This window comes from Natator depressus, chromosome 9 (genome assembly GCF_965152275.1).
Source record: "Natator depressus isolate rNatDep1 chromosome 9, rNatDep2.hap1, whole genome shotgun sequence".
Classification (NCBI taxonomy): domain Eukaryota; kingdom Metazoa; phylum Chordata; order Testudines; family Cheloniidae; genus Natator; species Natator depressus.
Genome location: NC_134242.1, coordinates 27,025,495 through 27,047,934, shown reverse-complemented (window position 1 = coordinate 27,047,934; position 22,440 = coordinate 27,025,495). Strand labels below are relative to the sequence as shown.

The 22,440-nt window shown below is 42.3% G+C and overlaps 1 protein-coding gene across 1 annotated transcript in view; it reads left to right on the top strand.

Annotated features, from left to right (window-relative positions):
- Positions 1 to 22,440, top strand: part of MED12L (mediator complex subunit 12L) — a 328,770-nt gene that overhangs the window by 83,928 nt on the left and 222,402 nt on the right. The window contains exons 11-15 of the mRNA XM_074963764.1: positions 3,293 to 3,424; positions 4,903 to 5,029; positions 15,064 to 15,278; positions 16,181 to 16,285; positions 16,774 to 16,950. Coding sequence (XP_074819865.1) covers positions 3,293 to 3,424; positions 4,903 to 5,029; positions 15,064 to 15,278; positions 16,181 to 16,285; positions 16,774 to 16,950 — 756 coding nt within the window. The remainder of the gene's footprint in view (positions 1 to 3,292; positions 3,425 to 4,902; positions 5,030 to 15,063; positions 15,279 to 16,180; positions 16,286 to 16,773; positions 16,951 to 22,440) is intronic.

Genomic DNA, 22,440 nt, shown 5'->3' with positions numbered 1-22,440 from the left:
GGGTGTAACCACACCTTGCCCACTCTGGGTTTTAGGACTCTCCCTTTGCCCAAACTGACTTCTGCCAGCTTCATCACAGCACAGTATGGTGATGGACATGGACTCCACAGTAGCTTTGACAGGTTTTCTAGGCCTTTAATTTTTCTCTTTCTGACTTCTTTAAGGACAGAAATCCGTCTCCTTTCCTCAGAAGCATCCAGCGCCTCTTGTCCCAAACGACTGGTCCATGCTTCAGTTAAAATACATGGAACTGAGCATAAAGTTTATTTGGTACTGGACTAAAGATCCAGAAAACCACAATAAAAATGAAGTTAAACAAAATAAAATTGACTTTAATATTAAACTTTGATACGCATACAGTAGATAGCTAAGGTCTGACTCTTCGTTTACAACGTGTAAGTCATGCTGTAAGATTTTTAGCTTGCTTAGGAAATACAGTGATCTTCATAAAAGCAGCATGTTTTTTGTTTCTTTGTTCATCTTTGGGGTTCCAACAAAGTGTCTTTCCATGGCTGATGTCTCACTATGTAACAAGAGAACCTCGTGCTTATGGTTCTTTTAGATTGTGAAATCTTCATTAACCTGTTGCTGGTACCTGGATTACTTTTCTTGTTGAGCTAATGCCTAGAAAATAGTAAAATCAGATTGTTCTGTACATTGAGTTTTCTTCCTAGAAGATGGCAGAATCCAATCCCCAAAGGATACTGGCTCAATATTTAACTTGTCAACATTTTAAAATACCTTTCTCTGATATTAATTTGATAAATCTGTCAACCCTTTAAAACATGGCTAAAATCCCAATTTCTCATTTTAGTGATCTACTTTGTGGTGTGCTGGATCACAGAAACCCCCTTGGGGCTGCCAACTGATGTGCCACGACAACTTCTGCCCCCGCTTTCCTGCCCTGGCAGCTTGGGACCTCAGTGCCCTGCCTGGTTTGAGCCAGACCCAGGTCTGAAACACGTCACCTAACAGCTGTAGGCGTAATTGAAAGCAGCTTAAGAAGTGTTCCTGTCTTTAACACTCAGATGCCCAACTCCCAGTGGGGTCCAAACCCCAAATAAGTCATTTTTACCCTGTATAAAGCTTATGCAGGATAAACTCAAAAATTGTTCGCCCTCTATAACACTGATAGAGAGATATGCACTGCTGTTTGCACCCCCGCCCCAGGTATTAATACATATTCTGGGTTAATTAATAAGTAAAAAGTGATTTTATTAAATACAGAAAGTAGGATTTAAGTGGTTCCAAGTAGTAACAGACAGAACAAAGTGAATTACCAAGCAAAATAAAATAGAACACGCAAGTCTATGTCTAATACAGTAAGAAAACTGAATACAGATAAAACCTCACCCTCAGAGGTGTTCCAGTAAGCTTCCTTTTACAGACTAGTCTCCTTCTAGTCTGGGTCCAGCAATCACTCATGCCCCCTGTAGTTACTATCCTTTGTTCCAGTTTCTTTCAGGTATCCTTTGGGGGTGGAGAGGCTATCTCTTGAGCCAGCTGAAGACAAAATGGAGGTGTCTCCCAGGGATTTAAATAGACTTTGTCTTGTGGGTGGATACCCCTCCCTCTCCCGTGTAGAATTCAAGCTACGCGATGAAGTTTTGGAGTCTCATGGAAAAGTCACATGTCCATGCATGACTCAAACTTACAGATAGCAGCCATGGTTCACATGCTACCTTTAACATCCTCAAGTATACTTCTTATGTGGATTGGAGCCTTCCAAGATCCATGTCCATTAAGTGCTTCTTGACTGGGCACTTAACTTGCAAATTCCTTTCCAAAGAAGCTGACCAAATGCCTTACTAAGGCTATTTAAAATCAAACAAGTATACAGCCAATATTCATAACTTTGAATACAACAATGACACATGCATACAAATAGGATGAATATATTCAGTAGATCATAACCTTTACATAGATATGTTACATGGCATATGTAGCATAAAATATATTCCAGTTATGTCATATATACATTCATAAGCATATTTCCATAAAGCCTTATGGGGTGCACCATCGCATATTCTATTATGATTCTTTAGATGATGTGACACACACTAATCTGCTTTCTCTGACAACTCTGTTTATGTGTAGGATTTTTGCTAGTTGTACTCTGCTGACAAAAGAAAAATGGGCAATGCTGATCAATATACATCCCAGGAACCAAACCAAAGCTGTTTATATGTGTGGGGGGAAGTCCCTTTTTGGGGGCTAGGGTGAAAAACTCCATGTCAATTAAGCATGAAAATATTTTCAGATCTTCTTGCTTACATGTATTACAGAATCTCTGAGAAGTGCAGTCCTTATTCAAAAGTACTTGCCAGCATTTAGAGTAATTCTATATAAAATGCTTCAGAGAAGCCAGGGGGCTGCTGTGTGTATTCCAATTGATTTTAAGTTTATTTTAATACGAGTATCTTAATTATCAGGTGCTCCAAAAGGTCAGTATTTGACTAAGTGTAGATATTTGTTTGAATATGTTGAGGTTCTTCCCTCTCTCCCTTCCCCATTAAAGTTCTGTGGTCCTCTGTTCACAAACAATCCCTTCTTTAAGAGGCCTCCCACCTAGCACTGGTCTGTGGCGAAGCTGGAGGAAAAGTCTGGGCCTTCTATTTTCTATTTCCCCTGACATACTGAAGAGAAGAAAACAGGGCTGTTTCCAACACTTAGTGATTTGAGCAAGGAGGGACCCTTGGCGTGCTCTTCTTAGTGAATGGGGATGAACGACTTCTCCCGTCTTTCTCTTCCTGAGGGTGGGGGCGCTCAGGGTTACTCTTCTCTAGGGGGTGGGGAAAGTACAGACCTCCCTGTCTCTTCCAGACCTGTCTACGTTGGTGAGGCGCAAAGCTGAGGAACAAATTACATAAAACATGCATTGAATCAGCATATGACAGGCATGAAATTTGTATAAAATTTGAAATATGGGGTGCTCTGCTACACCCAGCCCCAGATTCACTTATCCCTTGTTCATTAGTTACCGTTGTCCCTCCTCTTCCCCGTTATCCCCAGTATATCCCCCTATATCTGTTGATGCTTCTGTTGTGCCCCTTGCTTCCTTCTTCTGCTGCCACTATGCCCTCCCACACCCACTTTATCCCCTTTGAAGATAAAATGTGCATACACATGCATCAGTAATTTCTAAAAATTGCTTCACATGGGTAAAACAGAGTGCTAGTACAAAGTACATCACCACCAGCAGCCTGGTTCCATGCTGGTTCTAGCCAGCACATAAATAAGCAGTGCTATTCCCGTGGAAGTGAAATGACTATTTTGTTTCTCCTTTGAACAGGTTGCCCCTAATGATGAAGCTGTGGTAACATTGCTTTGTGAATGGGCTGTGAGCTGTAAAAGATCTGGCAAACACAGGGCGATGGCTGTGGCAAAACTCCTGGAGAAGAGGCAAGCAGAAATTGAGGCAGAAGTAAGTTATTCTTTCTCATTTTAGAATATGTTGCCAGTGCACTTGAAATGAGCAGTTGAGGAGAAATTAGCTTGATACAAAACATAGAGTTTTTAAACTGTTGAATCAGACTTGGCAAATTGGATGTTATGCCACCAATTTATGGTTCTTGAATCATGTCTTAACTTGAATGATAAAGAAGCTTCTGAATAAAAATAAACCTTAAACAAGATTCAGTTAGCTTCATTACTATTTATTTTTCCTGTCATGGTTTGCTTTTGTGTATTAGGAGTTTATATATAGTACTGTGTGTGGAGGCTTGCCATCTATTGTCCCTTGAAGAAATTAGAGTGTTAAACTGGGTTGACAGGTGCATGATTATGCATACTAAAGATTGTGCTCTGATGGCCTACAAAATCTGGAGAATTCTACAAACCAAGTGGGCAATTCTGAACCAAAATAATGTGTCTTAAAGAGAACCATACATTATGTAAAACTGCCTAAGTTTTTTTCCGTTGAATCTGAGAGAACAGCAAAACTGTTTCACATAGCCTCAGGGCTGTGTCCTTGGCTGGTGTAAAAGGTGTGTCTTTATTGAGATAAATGGATCTAAGCCAATTTACGTCAGTTGACATTTGGCTCATAATATTTCTTTAGCTCCTCTACAACTCTTTTTCTTTATAAAATTAAACCCTCTCCACATTGGAGATCAAATGGAGATGCCATTGGTACTTCAGTTAATTGTTAATCTAATAATTGAGTACCTCAGGTCCTGTGGTGTGGTAGCCCATTGGTAAATATTGACTTTTTTTAATGGTCATCAGTGTAAACTGTGTTTTTTAAGCCATGTCGAACAGACTGTTTCAATAGATGGTCCTACTAACAAAGTTTAGCATAAGGGGTATCCAAAAGTAGGAGGCAAGACTGTATTGATTTAAGATGCAACAGTCTTTTTAATGCAGCCACAGTACTCTTATAGAAGTGCTGCTTCCACCGGAACTGGCTACAGATAGCACCATACACACAAACATATTTTTACTTTCACTCTCCATACGCCCTGTGCTCCTTCAAGCTACCTCCTGCCCTGCAGCCAGGCAGTGAGGGGAAGGGAGAACCCATTACACCAGTAATGGGTAATGCACGCAAAAGAAGAAAATTAATTTCCTTTGTTAAAGCTGTAATTATAGCCTGTTTGTGTAATCAATCCAGAAAATTAAGTTTGTTTGAAGTTTACTAAAACATTCTAACTATAACATTTTATACAAGTGGTGGTTCTATCCAATTCTCATGTACATCTTTTCCATAATTATTATATAACTCTTAAATAAGCACTTTAGAAGTACTGAAGGTAGACAGAGGTGGGAAAATGCTTTATTTCAGTAGTGCTTCAGTGGGATTTCTGGGATTTGGGTGGATATTACGTTGTGAGAAGAAAGAGAAACACTGGCACATTTAGAGTTGCATGATATGCTAATTGGTTTTTTTCCCCCACTGTGTAGAGATGTGGTGAGTCAGAAGTGCTGGATGAAAAAGAATCTATTTCTTCAGCTTCTCTCCCTGGATCCAGCCTTCCTGTCTTTCAGAATGTCCTACTGAGGTTTTTAGATACACAGGCTCCCTCATTATGTAAGTATTAATTCATCTCTGTTCCAAAATAGGACCAGAGAAATTGGTCTTGTGTCCAGCTGCTGAATTTATTCTGCTTTGTCAGACCATGTGCTGCTAATTTGCAGTTTCCATTATGATTCCCTCCACCCATTTTCACATTATCATAATTTTCCAAAATGTTTCGTTTTTGTGCTGAAATCTTCCTGTGCTTTCTGTGCCCAAAGGTGAATTTTTGGAAAACTTGAGCAAACTCCTTTTATCCATGTTTGAATTGCAGTATTGGGATGGGAAAGATACACTTTTCATGCATAATACATAATATAAAGTATTGATTTCATGAGGAATTCAAAATGGCTGACTTTGGTATATAATTAGTTCTCAGTGCTTAACTTGAAAAGAAAATTGGTCAGATTATAAGCAAGCGGGATTTTTAAAAAAATTTTTTTTTTAGTGGGCATGCTAAGTAGCCATCAAAAATTTCTTAGTCTAATGAAACTCCTTTATGATGTTTCATAACAGTTTCTCCTGACTCAGAAGCCTGGCAAGTACATGGACTGCTGACACTTTTTGCATGAAGGAGATTATAAATGTTTTGTAGAAACATACATAGTACAGTCCTTCAACAATGTACTCCCTTAGCAACAGGAAATTGTGTTATAAGTTTGTTATAAAATTGCATTTAGGTGCTAATGGTCTCATTTTGGTGAGGACTACCCAGGGCAAACACTTCTCGGTGTTTACAGTCTCAGGGACTGCGAACTGTTTTTGCTGTTTTAGATGTTATGTTGGATTCCTGTCACTAGGGGCTGCTCTTCTGGGCTTCTCCTGTTGGACACAGAGACCATATGTGGATGTGTGGGCAAACAGCCCCCAGTTCCTTCTCTACCTCCTTGGCCTGAGACAGAGCTCTAGCTTGCCTGCCTTGAGTGTGCCTCGGCTATTTCGTATTCTTTTTATAGTAGTTTGTTAAAATTAGTTAGTTAGTAGTGAGAGGATATCCCCCCCCCCATCTTGTTGGGGAGCCTTGTCTTTCTGGCAAGGCATGCCTGGCTTGCCAGGCTTCAAACACTGCTTCTCCTGCTGAGAGGCTATACCTGTGAGCAACAGCCACTCTAAGTGTGTCCATTGTTTGGGGGAGCCCCATGTCACCCAGAAGTGCAATTGCTGCCTAGCTTTCAATTCCCGGGCAAGAAAGAACAAGGAGATTAAGCTCAGACTGTTAGTGATGGAGTGCTCACTTCAACCAGCCTCTGAGTCAGGTCAGGAGCCCACACCCCATACATCTGTCTCTAGACAGATCCAGTTCCCCTTATCTCTTGATGCAGGGCTCCTAAGAAGGGGAAGTCATAGGAGACTTCTGAGAGGGCTCCCAAAAAGTGGGGTACAAATTCTCTTCTGAAGGAGCCTGCTCCAAAAAAGCCTAGGTTGCCTGTAAGATCTACAATCTCTGAAGCCTCGACCACTTAGCTTGGTACCACTGAGTCAAAGGACTCCTCCTCCAGTACCGGAAGATCTGGAAAGTCCTGGAGCTTGAGGGAGACATATGGCTCCAACAGGGCTTCAGTCCCCTCTACCAGGGAGGAGGGCAAGCATAAGCATCCTGGTCTGCTATTGTCAAGCTCGGTCGTGCTTTTGGCACTTATTCATTTGGCACCCTTGCTAACGAGCAAGCAACTATGCCATTCTCCATTGGGGTCTACATCGCTACGCCTGCGATCAGCAGTACCATCAGCTTTGGCTACTATGTCCTTGGCTGCTGCATCGGTACCGGCTCCGTACTGCAAGAGTTTAGATATTTGAGGGACCTGTCCATGATGGATGAGCTGGAATCCCCAATTCTCATGTGTAGTGAGCATCTTTCTGTACCAACACCTCGATCTCCAGACTTCTACTGTACCCTAGGGCTCCTACATTGGATGTTTTTGGGGAGAATGAAGGAGACTTCCAGTTAGCCTCCATTATATCAGTTCAGGGTTGTGTCCCCCCCCCCCATCCTGTCAGGAATCCATTCTTCGAGTTGCAGGGAAGATCATGACTGTCATCAAGGTTGATGGAACCAGCCCTGTATGTCACCTCCACTCCCATATGCCCCCCCCTTCCCTGATGGCAGTACTGAGGTCCCTGAGCTGCTTACCAACAGAAATTCTCCAGACCACAAGTACTATCTCAAAGGGAGACTAGAGTTGTGCAGTCCTCTCCTCCCCAACCAGTTCACCCCACAGGAAAGAGACGTGAGGAACAGGGTTGATGCCAGTGTGGATAAGGAGGTTACCCCTCAAACACCCATTTCATCCTCGTCACCAGATGAAATGGTTATGTTTCCACCACCTTTCATGGCTCATGATTCACTGAGAAGGGAGATTAGTTTTTGGCCCTTGACCGACAAGATCTGTATTTCCATATAGTGGTACACTCTTTGCACAGGAAATAGCTATAATTCACTATAGGCCAGGATTATTTTCAACACAAAGTGCTTCCCTTTGGTCTGTTCTTTGCCCCAAGGGTATTTTCCAAGGTTCTGGTGGTAGTGGCTTCTTATCTCTGACAGGAGGCAATCTTCGCCTTCCCGTATCTTCAGAACAGGCTACTCAAGGACCATTCCTATGAAGCCGTGCTCTCGCCAATCCAAACTGCTCTTGCTCTATTCCAAGAGTTGTGTCCCAGCTAAATGTGAGAAAATCCACATTAACCCCTGTAAAAAACATAGTTTATAGGGGCTTCTTTGGACTCGTTAACAGCCAGAGCCTACCTTCCCTCAGACAGGTTCGTAGTCTTGTTAGGTTTGGTATGGACAATTCACGTGAATCATCAGACCGCTGTAAAGAACGATCTTCAGCTCTTGGAACACATGGTAGCTTGTACTTTTGAGACTGATTGCACAAAGCTACCTCTCCATAGCTTTCAAGGTTGGCTCAGAACAACCTATTTTCCAGTCAGACACATCTTGGCTAGACAGGTGATGGTTCCTCTTTAAGTGGGGAACTCCCTGGATTGGTGGAAAGATCAACTCAGTGTCTGCGCAGGAGTTCTATTCTGCTGCCCAACTCCATCCCTAACTTTAACAACAGATGCATCACACTTAAGATGGGGAACTCATCTCAATGCTCTTACAACTCAGATGGATAACTCAGGAGACCAATCTCCACATCAATCTATTGGTGCCCAAGGCTCTCAGGAATGCCTGCTTTAATTTCCTACCTCTGATCATGGACAGATCAATAAGGGTCATGACGGACAACATGTTCTGCACTTTTTACATCAACAAGCAAAGAGGAACAAGTCCCTGGTCCTCTGTGCACTGAAGCTGTGAAGCTATGGAACTGGTGCATAGCTCATCAGATACAATGCCACCTCCCAGACATTCAGAACACTGCAACCAATGTCATCAGCAGACACTTCTCACAGGATTGTGAATGGGAGCTAGACTATCAAGTGTTCTACAATGTATTCCAAAGATGGGGTCTGCTGGAGGTGGATCTCTTCACCACCTTCAGGAACAAGAAGTGTCCTCTTTTCTGCTAAAGATGGATCTGGGATGCAACTCTTTGGGGGACAGAAGAATGATCTGTTGTATGCATTTCCTCCAACTCCACTGACACAGGATTTATCCTAATAATACCAACCTGTCTGAGACAAGCTTAGTATCCTTACATGCTTTATATATGCATCCATCCACTGCTCAAGCTCCTCACCACTCCTTATCTCCTCTCACAGGATGTGGGTTGCTTCACTGCGATCTAGGTGTTCTCTGCCTCTAGGTGTGGTTCCTGGATGGTTTGTGGGAAGAATCCTCCTGCACTGAGGAAGTGCAACAGGTGTTATTGAGTAGTAGGAAGAAGTCAATCTGTGCTACTTACCTGCAGAAATGGAAGAGATTCTCTCATTGATCCTGTCATTGCTGCTTCCTGCCTGAAGCTGTACCTCTTTGTCATCCTGGATTATTTGGTGGATCTGAAGAATTCGGGATCATCAGTGAACTCAATTAAGGTCAATTTGGCTGCAATATCATCCTTTCTTCTGGCTATAGAGGGAGTTTCCATATTTGCTCATGCTATATCATGTAGGTTTATTAAGGGTTTGGGGACGCTCTACCCCCCAGACAAAAGATCCCACCCCGACCTGGGACATGAACCTGGTCAGGACTGGCTCTAGGCACCAGCAAAGCAAGCACGTGCTTGGGGCGGCACGTTTCCAGGGGCGGCAACCTAGAGCCAGCCCTGGGTAGGAGCCCTCGTAGCAAAAGAAGCCCTGCACGTTGACTGTGAAGGTGTCCATGTACTCGAAGTAATAAGCCAGCCTCATGGTCCCTGCCATGATCACCATCTGGAAGTAAAGCATGCTGGTGAGCGCAGAGGGTACTGGCAGGCGCTCCGGCGGACGCAGCAGCCCCCCCTCCCCAGCTGCGGGCTCCGCCTGCTCCCCGGCAGCATCCACTGGGGGAGGAGGCGGCTAGTCCCAGCCATCAGCGGTGGCGGTGCCACCCAGGCGCAGGCTGGAGCACATGGGCAGCGCAGGAGGCTGGTTAGTTGCGGCCAGCGGCTCGACCCATGGGCTAACACCAGGCAGCTGCACCAGCGTGGCCTGGGTGCAAGCCCATGCCTGTGGGCTGCTCCTATCAGGCGGCTGTGCCCAGGCACAGGCTTGTGCACTGGGGGAGCAGATGGCGGCTAGACCTGGGCAGCAGCGCCAGCTCCATCCGGGCACATGCAGGGAAAGGCGGGTCCCCTCCTGGGAGCAGCCCCTGGCTGCCGGAGCAGGAAGCCCAGCTGAGAAGCAGATCCGAGGGTTCTCCTCTCCAGTGGCACGGGGGCTGCAGTGTTCGGGCCAAGCCCACCCCCGGGCAGGTGCCTGACACCTATGCCCAGCGCCAGCCTCCTGCGGGAGGGAGGGGGGGTGGGAATCCCAGTCACTCCAAGCCCGCCAGCTCAGTCCGCACTAGCCCAGCTCCGGGCAGGCAACGCAGCTGCTGCTCCTGGGCTGCCAAATCCGCCACCCTTTCCCATTTTAGGATTTTTTGTCTTTGTCCAAGCAGCTGGAGCAATAATTGCCCGTGCTGAGCAGCCTTGTGCACAGCCCCTGCCACCGCCTCCTCCACTCTAGCTGTAAATTCTTTGACAGATGTACCAATATATTCTTCAAAAAGTTATGCTCTGAGATCTGAACTCCAAAAAATAAATACGGATAACAAGTAACTTTCAGGTTGTGCCCCAAAAGGACAAAAGCCAGAGACTATAGTCAAAAAGCTCAAATGGCCTTTTACAAGGCCACACTGTTAACTTTAAATCCATTTTAAACTTTACTTGGCTTTGTTACTGCAATCAATCAGTCTGATCTCAGTTGTGAACCAGATTTGCCTGTTATTTTTTCCCTCTCCTGCCAGAGCAAAGGAACCTCCACAGATTTTGTGTGTGCTTTACCTTTTTTCCTTTGCCATACTAACAAGAAATACTCCCTACAGAAGGACTGGCTTAGCATAGCATGGAAATGTGGCACTGGAACAACAATAGGCTTGGCAGATTCTGTCACTTTGGTAAAGAAAGTGCTAAACAGGAGAATATATTTAGAAAATGGGGAAAATTATTCTTTCAAACACACATACAGCTTTGAGAAAAGTCAGATTCATTTATACTGAAAAGTTGGACTCGGAATGTAAATTATTCATAGTTGATTAGACCAAGACAAGCGTTTCTCAAACATTTCTCAATGCTTAAAATTAAATGAATACAGTAATAGGAAATTGTTTTATTTCACTAACTACAAATTCTCTGGTTTCATTTTTTAAAAGATTTTAAACAGTCAAAACAAAAGAAAACAAAAACATTGCAAAGTGCAAACGTGAAAAGCCAAAAAAAAGGGTGTGGGGAGTGGCCAAAATTTTTTTTGCTTGGGGCAGCAAAAAACGTAGAGCTGGCCCTGAACCTGGTATACAATTACTTTATGAAACATCCATTTGATCCTATGGAAACTTATTCTTTACTCCATTTATCTGTGAAGATGGCCTTTTTAGTAGCCATCACGTGGGCCCATAGAGTTGGGGAGATTGGTGCCTTGATGGCAGATACCTGTTTTACGGTATTCTTCAAGGATAAGGCTTTTTTTGCGCTCACATCCTAAATTCTTACTGAAGAATCTCTTGTAGTTCCATGTTAACCAGTTTATTAATCTACCAGTGATTTTCCTGAAGCCACATAACTCTTCAGGAGTCATGTTTTCATATCCTGGATGTTAGAAAGTATCTGGTCTCCTTCTTGGGTAGGACCAAGCAATTTCGAAGGTCACCAAGACGGTTCTTCTCTTTTGCAGATGCATCCAAGAGATCTATGATTTCTGCTCAAAGACTATCAAGATGGATATTTGGATGAATTGTCACTTGTTATAAAACCACAGGCATTTATTATCCATAGTGTTGCTTAAAAACATAATGGTGTCTGAGATACGTAGGGCTACTCCGTGGGCCTCAGTACGTACGTTTTCAAAGCACTATGCTGTGGTAAACTGTCGTGTATGAAAGAAGAATTTACTCACCTGTGCAGTAACTGCAGTGCTTTGAGATGTGTGTCCCTGTGGGTGCTCCACTACCCAGCCTCCCTTCCCTTCTGCTTCAGACTGTTCTCTATAGAGATGTTTGAGTGGAAAAGGAACTTAAGGTGGTTCACCTCCACATCCCTACATAGCCTTGGTGTCTGGCATGAGGAGGCACAGGACTCATGTGCAGGCCAGGTACATGCGCATCTGAAATGGAGTGCCCACAGCAGGTCACATCTTGAACTGCAATTACTGCATAAGGTGAGTAAATTCTTCTTTCCTACATGGTAGCTTACCACAAGTCTTCCCCACAGTGTTTTCAACCAGGATGGCTGAGATCCTTCTTTCATAATTTCAAGCCAAATATCATTTGTCTTTGCAGATTGAAGGATACCCGGGGATTCATCTGCACCCTAGATATAACAGGCCAGAACTTTGATCTTCACCTGAAAACAGGTCCCTTTCCCCCCACTATTCACCTCTTCCTGTTGATTTCCTTCTAAAATCTCTGTAAACTCTTCATGAGCATTTGACTCAGTATGCTAATAAACTTCTTTTGTAAGATACACAATACATCAATGGTCCAGCAGGGAGTTAAGTGTCTCTCATCTTCTGTCTGGAGGTTTGTCTCAAGGAATGCTATCTTTGATTGATCTGCTCTTAACGACAAGGCCTAGAGAATATAATATTCAGCATCTATACATAAGTCCTCATGTATTTTCCATACTGTGACTGGGCAAGGCCAGATGGCTATGGAAAAGTAGTGGGAGATAGATATATTAGCTCCAGGCTAAACAAATCCCTAGTACCAGGATAAGTGAAATGGCAGCTGCTCCAGGTCAATTAAGACACCTGGGGCCAATTAAGAACTTTCCAGAAGGCAGGGAGAAGGCTAGGTTGATTGGGACACCTGAAGCCAATCAGGGGCTGGCTGAAACTAGTTAAAAGCCTCCCAGTTAGTCAGGTGGGTGTGCATGTCAGGAGCTGTGGGAGGAAGTTGTGCTGGTAGAGAGGCTGAGTAGTACACACCATATCAGGCACAAGGAAGGAGGCCCTGAGATAAGGGTGAAGTGGAGCTTGAGGAAGTGAGGGTTGCTGTGGGGGAAGTAGCCCAGGGAATTGTACATGTTATGTTTCTAAAAGGTCATTACCATAGCTGATACTATTAGGGTCCCTGGGCTGGAGCCTGGAGTAGAGGATGGGCCCGGGCTCCCCCCGCATCTTTGTCCCCTGATTAATCACTGAGACTGGGAGACAACAGAGACTGTGCAAAGAAGGATAACTTCTCCTCACCTCCCTCGCTGGCTTATGATGAAAATGGCTCAGTAGACTGTGACCCTTGTCTCTAGAGAGAGGAGGGTTACGTGGAGGGTCACAGTGAGCCTCTGAGGCTAGTGAAATCCTCCAGGAAACGTGGGACCCACGGAGGCAAGGACAGAGCTTTGTCACAATACATACATTTCACATTAATTATGATGACTAGTATGACATGCTTTCACTAGGCCTCTTACATTACATTATTTTGGTGATCCCAGTACCCTTATATATCCCTGTGCCCTCTGCTAATTGGCATCAAGAAGTCCTTGGGTCACACAAACCTGTTCTCAAAGTAGGGGTGCCTAACTCGCTTGTTCTTTAGAGATTTTTTTTTTCATGTTGGGGATTTGAGAGAGCTAAATTTTGAATTATTCATTTTGTGAAGTTCAGTTTTCTTAGACCTTTCTGTTGGTGTTTTGAGGTATCTTCTCCTTCCCTTCTCTTTTCTATCTGAAACATAAAACAAAAGTATGTTGAAATCATTCAGCGTGGTATTTGTGGGGTTGCATACTGGCCTTCTTGTTAAACTTGTTGCAGAATGTATTGTACTTGAATACTTTTGAGATACTGTGTGAGCTACTGAGTCTCCAGGAATGAGAATACTGTGCAGATGGTATCTATCAATAGAGGAAAAATGGCTATACTGTAATTGTACTTTTTTAAAAGATACTTCTCTCATTCCTCTGAGTTACCACTTCTCTGCATCTGGGGGTTCTACTTTTGAAGCTGTGTGCAATTTTCTCTGTCCTTCGAACAATTTTTTTTTTTAAACTTAGACTATTTTAATTTTATAGCAAACATTTTTTAGTGAGCTTTGGCTTCCTTCCCAATTCAGGAATTAACTGAAATTTTCACTTTAGTTTTGCAGGTGTACACTTCTGGTAGTTCTATTTTTAAAGTGAAAGCATAGCTGGGCTGTAACTAAGTAAGTGTGATAGTGTACTATATTGAGAACTACAACAAACAGAGTTTATAGAAGGTGCATTAGGGTGAAAAATAGAAGGACTTGGTTTGTTTGCCAAAAGTTAGGAGTGACCTAGCAAACTCACTCGTTCATCCGTAAATTGATTAATGTTACAGCAAATTTTTGCTGTTTGTAGAACAATGGTTGTATTTTGAACTAGTTTCAGATTTTAGCGTGTAACTTCATTTTGGTTTCAAATACTTGTTGATGAGTTGAATTTGTGGCTAGCTGGAGATGTTGTTTCCTATTAAAGAAGTTGTGGTAAAGAGCTACTTTCTGCTACCTCTGCATGATTACAAACATGAAATGCTTGATATATTACAAATGGAGTAAAATTTTAGTATTGCTGTGACAAATGCAAATTAAGTAAAATAGTCACCTTCAAAAATGATTATTCATTCTTGATTCTTTGTCAGCCAATGGTAACTCATTGGCAAAAGTGGATCTTTCTTTCTTTCTTTCTTTCTTTCTTTCTTTCTTTCTTTCTTTCTTTCTTTCTTTCTTTCTTTCTTTCTTTCTTTCTTTCTTTCTTTCTTTCTTTCTTTCTTTCTTTCTTTCTTTCTTTCTTTCTTTCTTTCTTTCTTTCTTTCTTTCTTTCTTTCTTTCTTTCTTTCTTTCTTTCAACTCCTTTCCCCCCCCTCAGATACACATAAGTATGTTTAACTGAAAAAATAAAGTTAACATTAATCTGTATTAAAATAATCTTCCAAATAGTTTTCTAAAATATTTCAAAGGATTTAAGGATTTGTGTTCAAAAGGTGTTTACTAAGAACATAATTTCATCTAGTCACCCTAAAATGCCCCAATAGATAGAAACATAATAAAATCATGAAGACTTCTTTGGCAAGGTGGGGGGGCGGAAGAGAGAGAGAGAGAGCAATCCTAGTGTGTCCATTTTTACAATATGTAATATGCTCGTACATTGTTAAACATGGTAGAAATACATTAAAGAAATGAGCAGTGAATAGCCTGCTGGTAATGCAATGTGGGCAGAAGTCTATGGAGCAGAATGCTTTGGAATACACTGCCAGAAGAAAGTTCTTCAGAGAGATGCCCTGAATGGTAACAAGTCTAAGTATGCCAGTTATGCAGCACTGGATTAGAGTTGGTTTATTATGTAGAGAAGAAAAGCGGTACTTAGAAGACAAAAATAAAAAACAGCTATGGTTAAAAATGGTTTTAAAGACATTTTTATGGAATTGAAGAGCAAATTTATGTTTTAAACTACAATTAATTTTTTTGGTAGCTGACCCAAACAGTGGATATGAGAAGACTGAATTTGTGAATCTGGTGCTGCTGTTTTGCGAGTTTATTCGACATGACGTTTTCTCCCATGATGCATACATGTGCACTTTAATATCGCGTGGAGACTTGTCAGTTACTGCAACCACTCGACCACGCTCACCTACTGGAGAAACTGTGGATGAACACTATTCTAAGGACCATGATGTGAAATTGGAGGTAACAATACACATCTTCAGTTATTTCTGTTGCATTCAAGGTTCAGCATCAGTAGCAGACCTCCACACAAGGAGTGCAGAACTTCAAACCTGATCTTTTAATAATTGGAAAAGAGGTGAAAATCTGTTGCATTTGGAGTCCCAGGTCAAATGTGTCTCTATCCTGGTGCTTTGAAATACCTTAGCTGCAGTGCAGGTATAATGAATTCCCTTCAGCTGAAGATGATAATGCAAGGCAGTGCTTCTGATATATGTACAATCCCAGCTGGAATCTCTGAGTTTCAGGAAAGCAGATCAAAGTAAATGGGGAAAGGCTGTCATTAACTTCAGTGAACGTTACATCAGGTCCTTAATTTGCTGAGGTGAAATCATCCTGTAGCACAACCTGTATAGTACCCATGGTCTGCTTCTTGTGTTTCCTCGGTTTCCTTTTCAGCTCCCACAGTCTCACAACCTGATTGAAACTTGAGGACATGGGATATGTTCAGATTACACCCTGTGGTGTCCACAGGGACACATGCATCAGAGGAAGTACTATCCGTCAAAGGAAGGCAGGTAGCAATACTGGTGAAAGCAGTTTTGAGTTCTATAGGAGCCCCTATGGGCAGAGTCACCCTAGTACATATGCTGATTCTTGGTGAACAAGATGTGCTATCTGTCTTTGTCTCCCTTTCAACCAGTCTGTCCTTGATTATCTTTAGTATATGGGTATGAATTAGAAAACCTTTTATAAATTGGGGAATATTGTGAATATTGGCAATAGGAATGGTTTGTTTTTTCTTGATTTTAAACAATAAAATATTTCTTAATTTTAAATGGGTGGAATTTTTGGCTTTATGACCAATCAAACAGAATTTTCATTATAATCTGACTGGTGTTTTTTCTCTCTCTGGTGATTATTAGGAACATAGTATTATGGAACATATGGGCATTGACTCAGGAACCACTAATATTTTTGATGATGTAGACAAGAGTGACTTTAAGACAGATTTTGGTTCGGAGTTTCCAGTAGGTTTAATTTTTTATTTTTCTGCACACTATGCATTTCTTTGCCCCTTGCTTCCTATTTGCACAAACGTGTTCTCCCATGATTCTGAATTAGAACCATCTTATTATTGTCATATGGCCAATATTCTTTCATTTCCAATCCTTGTAGTGTTACAAGTATAGGGTATTGCATCATAATCTTCATACACCCACTTGTTACAGCATTGCTTCATTTCTACATTGGGGAGCTCTCACTGATTTCCACAGTTGTCCCTCAGGCCATCTCCAGCATATCAAAGCACTATTAGTCTGTACATACACACTGTACAAATACTTGGGGTAATGATGTGTAATATATTTTTTAAATGTTGAGCCTGATTCTCTATTCTCATGATGGTTTAAATCTTGAGCACCTCCATTGAGGTAAATAGGAGCAGAATCAATGCAATGGTTGAATTGTGAATGTTTCAGTTTCCAGTAATCTTAAACATTTGTTTTGCATTACTTAGATTTTTTCTCCAATGCCTGGGGAGTCTTGTGAGAATGTCAACTGTTTGTTAGAGGGAAGAATTTCAGTGAACAGTGAGAAGTCAGTGAAGAGAGAGAAACTGAGAGAACTGATTTTTCCATCCAGTTATGACCTCCTTCGCCATTTGCAATATGCAACACACTTCCCTATACCTCTGGTAAGTTAACTCCTTACATTTAAATTTTATAAGTAAATGTATAGATTGAAGACGGTAAAGCACTTAGATAAAAGAATAAAACTGCTTGGAGGGTGAGATTTATCACTTAGCGAAGGTATGGGGCACTACTAAAGCCAACAGTCCTTCATTAGAAGGGACGTCCCTTATTTATTTATCTCTGTACAATGACATCGGGAGTTGCTGAGGATGGCAAAAAGCTGCAAGAAATACCCCTGGCAAATGTAGGTGAGTACTGCTAATTATTATTTTATTGTTTGTTTATTGCAATGATGATACTGATGATAATATTGGGAGGAAGGGTGAGGCAGGAGTGCTAAAAAACAGTCCCTTATTTTTGAAATGTAATGTTGGCAGCTCTAGATGGGTGTAGTATAAACACTTAAATATAACACAAGGCTTATTTTACTTTGATTTTGCTGGAAATTCCCAGGATTCACTGGAGTAGGGTTTTTTGGAGGGGGGAGGGGGAAAGGGGGGTCTCCTGCCCTTCCCCCTCTTCTTCCTGGAAAAAACTGGTTATGTCAAATGTGGCCCTCTAAACAAATATCTGCAGTAATGCCACTAAGACCTGTTAACAGGTGTTAACTTCATATTAATATTAGTCTTTACTTTTTGTTTCATTCTGAAGAATTGTATATTCTTAAGACTTCCTGTACTGGGTCATTTAAAAAAAAAGTTACCTGGTTTCTTCTTCATGATGACGATGGAATATATTTGAAATTCTGGAAAACGTGTGTTTTAAAAATTAGGTTTTGTTGTACTTTTTAGATTATTGCATTTTTTGACTAGAGCTTCCTAATGCACCAACCTGGGGATATAAATGAACAATTTGTGTTCCTGCATTAAGAATGAGATTCCCATGCTCCTTGCAAATGACCCAATAGACTGTGTTTGGGGAACTGTGTGGATCTTGGCAGGGCAAAAACCACACACTTGCCAGTTCCATATAGTTTTGTTATCCCCTTCCTTGCTGCCACTACAGCCTCTGTGTTAGAATTAAAGTTTCACTCTAGAGACAGCTCCTATACAGGCGTTTGCAACTGTGGACTTAGTGGCCTAGCCTGCCTCTCCTCAGGCCTGCCTCCAAACTTCTGTGATGGCCCGTGCAGAGTCAGCACAGAGCCTATCTCTGCCCTAGCTTGCCCAGGCAGAGTACCCCTGTCTATCCAGTCCACAGGGCCACCCACAACATTTTGGCACCTGAGGCGGGGAGCTCAAATGACACCCCCATGTCTCCTCGCTTGGGCCAAAACTTTGAAAGTTCTCAATTCTGCCTTCTTCCTGTTCTTCTCCTGTCATGGTACTGCTCTGCAACCTACCCCAATAAAGGAGAACTAACAACTTAAAATGCCTTGTTCAAAAATTTTAAGTAACACTTAACTTTCAAACGCCTGAACAGCAAATGTAACTTTTCTTGTCTGCATAGTAAACACTGGCATTTTTATCTGTTTGAATAATCAAAGTGGTGCTTTCCGTGCCTTCTTGGTTGCAAAGATTTGAACTGCTTCCTGCTGAAGGTCCACAGTCTGGGCCAGATCATGCTTTATTGAGATGGTTGCAAGACTGACCAGCCTCTTCTGTGTCATTGTGGAGTGCAGATGTGTTTTTATTAACTTCAGCTTGGAGAAACTGCGTTCCACTGGCAACTGTTACAGGAAGTGTTAAAAGTATGCACAGAGCAACAAAAGCATTTGGAAAGAGGGTGATCATCTTATTTGTGCACATATATTCCAGAACAGCCTTTGGAGTTGATCCTGCTGAAATGTATCTTGAAAGCGCTTTCAGTTCATCACCTAAATCACTCACATCAATATCGCGCATGTCATCATGTGTCATCACTGTCTCTAGTACCCTGCATTGCTGGTGTAGGTCTTCTTCAGGTATAGTGAGGAGTTTTGGAATATCATACAACATCCCAAATATTCTGCTGTGTACCTTGAGCTGCATGAAACTTTCTTCAACTGACTGTATTGCACAATCTAGCACATGGTTAAAGAATTCAACTTTGAATTGTTGTTTGGGGTCTCTTATGGGATTATCCCGTGCCTCGTAATCAAAATGTCATCTTCTTCGGTGACTCTTCTATTCTTGAATGGGTGGGAAAATAGTTTCGGTGTGAAGTTCCTCCTCTAACTTCTGTGCGCTCTTCAGAACGTTTTGAAAGCCCTCATCTGACCGGTAAGACTGTAGGTATGACTTTGCTTTGTCCAGTTGTTCCATTGCTCCAGATATATCAAGGTTAGCACCTAGGAGTCTCTTGCTTATAACATTTATTTCAAACAGTATGTCATGCCACAACACTAAGCCACACAGAAATGTAAAGTTATGTATGTATGTTATGATTCCATTTCCCTCTGCCACTGTTCTCCCATGAACAGTTCCTGTCATAGCATTATCCTCCATAATGGCAACGATGGCATCCTCTATCTTCCCAATTTGGTGTTTGATAGGCTTTATCACCTCCACTTGACTTTCCCATCGTGTGGCACTCGGGGTTTGTGTCAGAGAGGATGTTCCCAGATGTTGCTTCAAAATTTGACGTTGATGAGTTGATGCAGAGACAAATACATAGATGCTTTGAATTACATTACAAAATTCAGCAGCCTCACTAGAAGCTGATGCTGCATCACTGAGCCCCAAGTTCAATGAATGAGAACTGCATGGGACAAAAAAAGCTCAAGGGTTTAACTCTTGGATCCGTGTCTGCACTCCTCTGTTCTTTCCTCTCATGTTGGCACCATTATCGTAGCCCTGACCTCTCATGTTAGCTATCGCAATTCCCGTATCTTCCAGCTTTTTAAGAAGCACATTTGTCATACCAGCTCCTGTAGTATCATCAATGTCAATACATTCTAGAAAATGCTCTCTGACTGTCCCTGCAATGGTGACTTTTTCACTAGGTTCTGTTTTACAAAACGCACCATTAAAGTCATTTTTTTCCATATGGGTGATGTCAGGTGTGCAGTCCAGAATAACAGAGTAATATCTTGCTGACTTCAGATCTGCCACAATCTTCTGTTTGACTTTTGTTGCCAGTAACTGTGTGATCTCATTTTGAATTGTTTTTCCAAGCTAGTGGGGTATATACATTTCTTGGGTGGTGACTCTTCTTAGACGCTCCTGGAGTACAGCATCAAACTCAGCCATCAGCTCCACAATTTTAAGGAAGTTTCATTGTTTGGCACATACAGCTGATCTGAAGTGCCACGCAGTGCTGGGTTTTGGGTAGCAAACACTCACAATGGCAATGAGCCTTTTCAGAACATTTTGCCAGTAAAGAGACTCTGATGCAATCTCCTCTTGATGCTGATCATCTATGGTGGCCTTTAACCTTAGTCTCATCTCAAGCTCTTTCCAGCTATGGAATGCTCTCTGGTGATTTGCTGCCTTCTCATGGCATGCCAGATTTCTAGCCAGATTTTTCCAGTTCTTTGTTCCTGTAGAACCCAAGTGAATGGAACATTAGACTGGAAGAGTTTGCAACAAAAACAGTGTGCAGCATTCTGGGTTTTTGAGTACATAAACCTTGTCACCATTGGGGATTCCACGCCAGTAATGTGTTGGATGGAAACTTCTATTTTCACTGTCTTTGGGGTTTTTCACTTGCTGTGGCCCATGCAGTACAAGGAAGTCCCTCAGGCTACTGCTCAAGTGGGTCCACAGTCCTGGATCATCTAGACTTAAGGAACTAAACTCCGCAGCAGGTGTTTCTTGCGCCTCCACCACACACTTCTCTGATCTACACTTTTCTTCAGGAATGTACATGGTTACATCCATTTGAGATGGAGATATGGATGCTGCAGTAGCTGCCAGGTTACCTGCACTCTGACTAACTGGAAGATCAAGCATCTCCTCACCACTCACATCCTCACAGGGGCCGGAAGGCTCACCGTGAACGTTTGTGTCTATGTATCTCAGGAGAGCTCCTTCCTGCTTAGACAGAAAAGCTTTCTTTCTTTTACTGAATGCTGCCCCAGAGGGGTGTTTTCTTCTTTCACTCATGACTGCTGTTCTGTGCCAGCTATAGTGGCTCGCAACACTCAATTGAAGGGGACAAATAAGCAGGCTGGTAGCAGGGCCTGCGTGAAGGAAGATATCAGCGTCTTAAGGGCCTAACTGGCTCCTACTACTTCAGTTGGCTGCCTGTTCTCCTCAAGTGGGTTCAGGGAAGCAGCAGGAAACAGGAAGCTCCCTGAGAAGCTAGTGTTAATCAGTCCAGGCTCCTGGGGATGCTAGACAGGTACATAAGAGGCTCCTACTCCTCTCTCTCCCTGCAGCTCCTGCTGCTTTCTGTTATTTCCTCTCACCTTTTCTCCTGCTTGCCTGTTATGTCTCTTGTGCCCTCTTTCCTCCAGCACAGCACTCCACCATTTCTGTGCATCTAGAGCAGAGAGAATACATATGCACCAGCAGCAGACACAATTTTCTGTCTGGGTCCTAGTGGTTCTCCCCCCCCCTCACCCAGTCTGGCATCTGAGTCGGCCACCTCAGTTCGCCTCATGGTAAGGCTAGCCCGGCCACTCCACAGTTGCTCTTGTCCATGGTGTCTCTACTAAAGTGACGACCTTCAGTAGCACCTTCTACACTGGGTAACTTTGACCCCAAAAGATTATATTTATAGTTGCTGTGACACTAATTTTATTCTTAACCCTGTTGTGCAATGCTGTGCCCAAATGCGAACCACATCTAGGGCACAAGATAATATGAGATGCAGCAAGGAATCATTTTTGGTTACTTTGAGTGTTTTATATTTCAATGAGCCTTCCGAGTAGTTGTTTAGCTACAGATGTATGCATTGGAAATAATAACACATGGTGATATGCTAGATAAAGAAAATGAGTACGGCATTAAAATACTCATTTAGGGATTATGGATCAAATAAACAATTATACTGAATAGAAAATTGGATACTGTTAGTCACTGGAATTTTCATTTTCTGTAGAATTAGACGACTGCTGTCTGGTTAACTTACCAATGCAATGGTAACAGTTTTTCTGTTTCATTTGCTGTTTCATTTTCTGAGTCATAATTGACAGTGTAGCTGAGAAATAAGGGAATCGGAATGTATGAGATTAGTAATGGTGAAATGTGTAGGACTGAAGAATTATTGTAGGTTTTTCTTCTTTGGGTCTTTCTGTTTGTTTGTTTGTTTGTTGGCATTTAACTGTATGCCACTTGAGGAATGAAGGGAGCTAATTGATACATGTCCCAACCCGAGAAAATCCCACCTTTCCAACACATACCCTTGTTGGCAGCTTCAGGAGAGTGGCCTAATACTGAATAAGCCTAAAGGCTTATTAAATGTTCACTCAAAACATAGGAAAACCGACACAATTTAAAAAAAAAAAAAGAGTACTTGTGGCACCTTAGAGACTAACAAATTTATTTGAGCATAAACTTTTGTGAGCTACAGCTCACTTCATCGGATGCAGCTCACGAAAGCTTATGCTCAAATAAATTTGTTAATCT